Source organism: Cibotium barometz, chromosome 3 (genome assembly GCF_041138505.1).
Source record: "Cibotium barometz isolate CiBa-2024 chromosome 3, ASM4113850v1, whole genome shotgun sequence".
In the NCBI taxonomy this organism is placed as follows: Eukaryota; Viridiplantae; Streptophyta; class Polypodiopsida; order Cyatheales; family Cibotiaceae; genus Cibotium; species Cibotium barometz.
Genome location: NC_141048.1, coordinates 18,847,637 through 18,853,410, shown reverse-complemented (window position 1 = coordinate 18,853,410; position 5,774 = coordinate 18,847,637). Strand labels below are relative to the sequence as shown.

The window sequence follows — 5,774 nt, the reverse complement described above, 5'->3', positions numbered from 1 at the left end:
CCCCCACACACACAGGTCCTTTCCTTCACCAAATAGAAAGGGTGCAGGCAAGCTCACTATCCAACCATGGTCTCTGTACACAGACCTCTCCCGATTGATGAGCTCGGGCTTACATGGCACCCCCACATATCCAAGCCAAATCAGCCCTGGTGTCCCATTCCACCAGAGCTTGTGTACAGGCCCTCAGCAAGACTATTTGTGATCCACCATGTCCACGACATGAGTATGACTTCTCTTGGTCCAAGCACAGACAAATTGTCCATCAACAATGATAATAACCCATACCTCACTTATATAGTGACTACTGCTGCTTTAAATAATCATTGAGTCGGCTTCCTTTAATCTCAAAGCTCCCCTAATCTTGCCAGATTAACACAGTGGAACTCCAGCCTGCTGCACAAGGAGAAAGAAAGACGCCCCACCTTGCATTCCATAAATTGGGGTGCTTAGCAAAAGCATGTTGCGTCCTTGGCTGAGTCAAAACAGAGTTACTTGCTACTATGGAGTTGGGATTCGCCCGAAAGAAAGCTAGGTTTAACAAACTTCTACGGCAATGGACATGTTAATTTAAGGTTAATCTGACTAGCTGTGTACAGCAGACCAAACGTCTATATGAGTGGAGGGCCCAAAAATGCGCAGAAAAAATCTTACCACTAGAGAGTATTAGGGAATAACACATTCCATTTCAGCAAAAGGAGAACTGCAGCAACAGTGACCCATCATTCCAAAATAGAATGGCAGACCAACTGCCCAATCCAGATGTTGCAGTTGGGGGAGGCGGTTACAGCAGAGATAGGCAAGAGGTGCAAGACCACAGCACTGAGCAGGCAGGCATTCTGACTGACAGACATGTCATCATTCTGGCATGTGTTGACAGGCGATCACCAGGCACAGAATCTTAATGAAGATGGTGACAGGCCGATGGAGGAAATTGGAGGCCAGTTTGACAGTCCAGATTACGTTGTTGAAAACTCAAGTTCGTGAACTCCAGCTTCTTTATGGATATGGTATGAGGGCATGAGCCAAACAAAATTTAAGCGTCATTTCCACGCAAAACTACTTCCATAAACCACTCATAAGAAATAAGACTCTTTTGTAGGCTACAATTGTACCGTCAATAAAGTATACATTTCGTAATGGCCAGCGTAAAGACCTCTCCATCAGATCTGGCACCTCTAACCTTCCACAAGACCTTAACAACTTTCCCAATCTGTATGCTTAGCTTACCATATATATGCCATATACACTAGCTTCTCTTATCCTGCTCCTTTCTCACTTGCTGCAGCTTTTCTTAAACCTCTCTTTTTATCCCTTCACTTCTCTCCATGCTTCCCAATGAATAATTCAACAGCTCTTTTCAATAATGTTTGAGCTCAATCCACGAATTCATTTTCTCCCAAACCACAACTGGTCAGCACTTCAAATCATAACGGTATAAGTACACTCAACGAGGCAACCTCCTCCTTGAACTAGGGCCTCCGCGGCGTGTCCAGCCATAGAATTGCCACCAGAGCATCACAATTAAAGCCATCTCCAACAGCATCAACAATTTTAAGTCTGTCATAGCAATGTGTCAATGAGACCAACATTTGAGATCAGATGGATTACAGCAAGTACTTAAGGGAAGAGTTATCTACACATACCACAAAAAGTTTATCCGTAAAGATAGTATCTCCACTTATTCAACACTAAGATTCTCAAACAGGTTGAAGCTCCTTCTCATGCATTGAAAGCTCAGTGTTACACCCAAAATTGCCAAATTATGATACTCACATGTTGCTTGTGATTGCTCATAGCATGTGGACATTCATGGGTGTGCCTAAGATACAGTGCCTAATGATGACTCTTGCCTTATGTAAAAGTATAAATGAATGGGCACTCAAGGTCACCTTTAAGTTTTAACAAAGCATCTTTCAGCTTAATCACTTCTTGTTTCCATGTTGACAGTTCCACCCGATCCTTTCAGGATAATGTTGACACTGCCTCTTCCAGACTCCCTTTGAAGTCTGCTGCTTCTCTGGGCAACGTTTTCCTTGACACATTGCCAACCTCCTCTGGGCAAGTAGGCACACACTTCACCTTCCCGTCATATTCTGATACTCACATGTTGCTTCTGATTGCTCATAGCATGCGGACATTCATGGGTGTGCCTAAGATACAGTGCCTAATGATGACTCTTGCCTGATATAAAAGTATAAATGAATGGGCACTCAAGGTCACCTTTAAGTTTATAAAAAGCATCTTTCAGCTTAATCTCTTCTCGTTTCCATGTTGAGAGTTCCACCCCATCCGTTCGGGCTAATGTTGACACCGCCTCTTCCAGACTCCCTTTGAAGTCTGCTGCTTCTCTAGGCAACGTTTTCCTTGACACATCGCCAACCTCCACTGGGCAAGTAGGCACACACTTCACCTTCCCGTCATATTCATCACTCCCATCACAGCAGTCTGTGACACATTAAATCAAAAAGATAGAGATCAAAGAGCTTACCCTAGCAAAGGCTTAAAACTAAGTACATTTTTCAAAGTTCCATCGATACTCCATAATCATAATCAAAACTCAGTGCATGCGTTTGCAAGACATGGGTGGTCATGTATGTGAAGGTTTGGCATATATGTAGAGAAATATTTGATGATGTGGCACCGTGATGTGTTGTGATCCGTCTTCACTTGTCCTGATTGATGTATTGGACCCCGTATTAAATACCTTTTATCATTTTAACAGCTATGGCTTCCTTTGAAGAATTTGAAAATCAATGGCTTGGACAGTAAATGATCCTCATTGCTTACCACAAATGCCATCATTGACTCTGGAAGAAAATATCCATAGGGGCATCTTCTTTTGGTTCTTGCAATGAAACCTCCCATTTGGGCAGGCTGATGTCCCTGTGACAAGAAGCACAAAGTAAAGAGCTGTTTCTAGCGTGACATGTTACCCCCCCAAAACACACACACACACACAATGTATGGATGTGCACATATTTGTATCTGTATATGTATGGGGGGGAAGATACATATGTCAACTAATCAACTCTTTGAAGAAGATTTGTTATCGTAAACAAATAAGTAAGGTCTGATGTTATTCATAATTTGCTAGTTTATATTTTAGGGATAAAAAATGCAGCCAAAAGAGGGATTTTCTTGATGTTTAACCAAAAGAAAGAAAGGGTGAAACCTGGCTCATCGGTCCCATCAGGACAGTCGCAGAAGTCATCGTTCAGGCGCTCCGCAGAAAAGCTTCTGAATCCGTCTTTGCACCAGATGAAGGGGCGGTTTTTGTAATAATCCACATCTGCATATTAGAAGCTGAAAACCCTAAGATAAAGCGCGCACACACATCAGGATCTGGAACCCCAAAAACCCTATTTAAAAAAAATGCTATGTCGATGGTGGACACCTTGGGGCGCGACGCCCAGCAGATTGGTGATGGTGGGTGCTGCAACAACAGTAACTGACAGAAATGAAAGCCCCGTCAAAAGCAAGGTGTGGTGGAAGACGAGTAAAAGAGGACGCAGAGGCGAGAGTTCCGCCATAGTAGCATACACGGAATCAAAAAATATATCTCCAGGACCATAGGGATACAATTTGGTACAAAATTTGGTCAAGCTACACACTTTATTGTGAGTCTTTGTTCGTGTTGTATCAATTATTAATTTATCCTGAGTGTATCATATATTCAAACTACACTTTATCCTCAGTCTTTGTTCTGGTTGTATCAATTATTAATTTATCATAAGGTTGTTAAACTAACTCGGTTTAACATAGGTTTAACCTTAGTAGAGCTTAATTCAGGGCTTCCCACCTATGCCTCTAGCAGTGCACCCTCAATTAAAGCAAGAGCTGCATAATAAGGTGAGTATTAGTGATTACCCATTAAAAGTGAAAGGGCCCTTGCTTGTATTGGAGCTCCAATTTGATGACGATGACTTGGTTCAACAGTCACATTGAATGGGCTTGGCAAAGAGTATCATCAGTTTCAGACATCTATCCAAACTCGGGAAAACTTTCTAAACTTTGAGGGCCTTCTAGCCCTTCTCATCATAAAGGAGATGAATGTTAGGAGTAAATCATCTTCCGAAAATATATGAGTAGTCCTTCTACATAAACACGTGTAGAGATACAGCCAGATCTTCATTTAGAGTTCAAGGTGCAAGCTGTTTTGGAAACAGAAATCATGGTTAACAACATGAAACTAATGCACAAACAGGTGGAAGAGGCCACTCTAGTAGAGAAGAGTTGTGAGAAATCGTGTGTTTTGGTGTGTGGGTGAGTACTTGGGTTATCCTAGAGGAAAGTTGCACTATTTTTTCTTTTAATTTTGATGTTTCTATCACAAAACTTGCTACCGTGAATGAGTAGGTGTGATATGTTGTTTTCTATTTTTTCAAAAAAATCACAAAAATTATAAAAATAAGGAGCCAATGGTTATGCTTATAACTTATATTACATTCCTTACTCCTAGCACAACCATTTGGGAACATTTGGATAGGTAAATTACACTCCAAAATTCATTCTGTTCACGCGGAGATTTAACAGGTGAAAGTGCAGAAAACAATTCACGACGTGAACCATTTCTTGCTACTTTATGGCATGAATCGCCTTTCGCAATCAACATTGCAAGATTCGAGATTACCTTGCCAAAAATAGATACCTTATCTTGACACCTCTGACACAACGGATCTAAAGGAATCTTATCCCATGAATTAGCAATAAGATAATTCACGGCATGAACCATTAATGAGTTCACGACGTGAACCACGTACGGTTTTACGATGTGAACCATTCATCACTTCATGACGTGAAACATTTCCTGTTTCATGGCATGAACCCTGGCTTACTAATTCACGACGTGAACTATCCTCTGCGGTTTTATGACGTGAATTGTCAGATATGGATCTAGTTCATGAAATAAGGATTGTTGGACTAAAGTTAGGGGAGTACCTTAATTGTGTGATTGGAGTCCAACTAGCTCAGATCAAGGTGACATTAACCTGAAATTCAGAGTGTCTATTAAACACAGTGAAAGTGCAGAAACAGTTCATGATGACATGAACCATTTACGTTTCACGGCATGAACTATTTCCTGCTGCTTCACAGTGCGAACTACAATCTGTGGTTTCACGACCCAAAAACCCAGTTCAACAGAAACCTATGAAACTCTAATTGGAGTAGTGATTTAGCCTGTCAAATCACATTCTCATGCACTTGAGGTCTGGTAAACTCATTGGAGACGATCTAACCCCCGACGATAGTGCATCTAATCACCCAAGATCTTCCTATCAAAAGAGTGTTGGTTCAGGCCACTCAGTGAGCACTCAATTGAGTGTTTCAGCTCAAAGGAATGTGACCACTGTTGATACAAGTAATGAAGAGTCCATGGAAGAAGGGCTACGACTGTCTGGTTTTGGAGAGGAAGAAAAACCATCTTTCTCTACAAGATCTAGTGGTATCTTCCCCGAAGAGATCTGGTATGGTGCTCCCTTTGTAGAATGAATCACACCACTACAAAATGCCCTCAATTAAGAGACTCCAGCCTGTAGCACAATTGTCGGCACCCAGAGTGCCACTAGCCTTACCAACACCACCTGTGTAAACCACTGTGGCTGCAGGGCCACCAAACCCATCCTACTTACCAAGAGGGATGTTTCGGATACAGGATACATCATCTTTTTAACCACCTATTCTATCACCATAGGCTAAAATCAATCAGGTGTTGATTGAGGAGCCCTTGGATGATGAGGGTGAAGTCATGCGTGAGGTAGAAATCAATAATGATT

At 41.8% G+C, this 5,774-nt stretch overlaps 1 protein-coding gene across 1 annotated transcript; it reads right to left on the bottom strand.

Moving 5' to 3' along the window:
* Positions 1 to 1,029: 1,029 nt before the first annotated feature.
* LOC147639798 (kinase C substrate, heavy chain-like protein) lies at positions 1,030 to 3,595 on the bottom strand. Its single transcript, XM_086774148.1, has 5 exons — positions 3,395 to 3,595; positions 3,173 to 3,289; positions 2,788 to 2,883; positions 2,221 to 2,445; positions 1,030 to 1,557 (listed from the first exon to the last, which is right to left on the bottom strand). The coding sequence occupies exons 1-5, from the start codon at positions 3,528 to 3,530 to the stop codon at positions 1,445 to 1,447; spliced, it is 687 nt and encodes a 228-aa protein (XP_086630274.1). The 5' UTR covers positions 3,531 to 3,595; the 3' UTR covers positions 1,030 to 1,444.
* Positions 3,596 to 5,774: the final 2,179 nt, after the last annotated feature.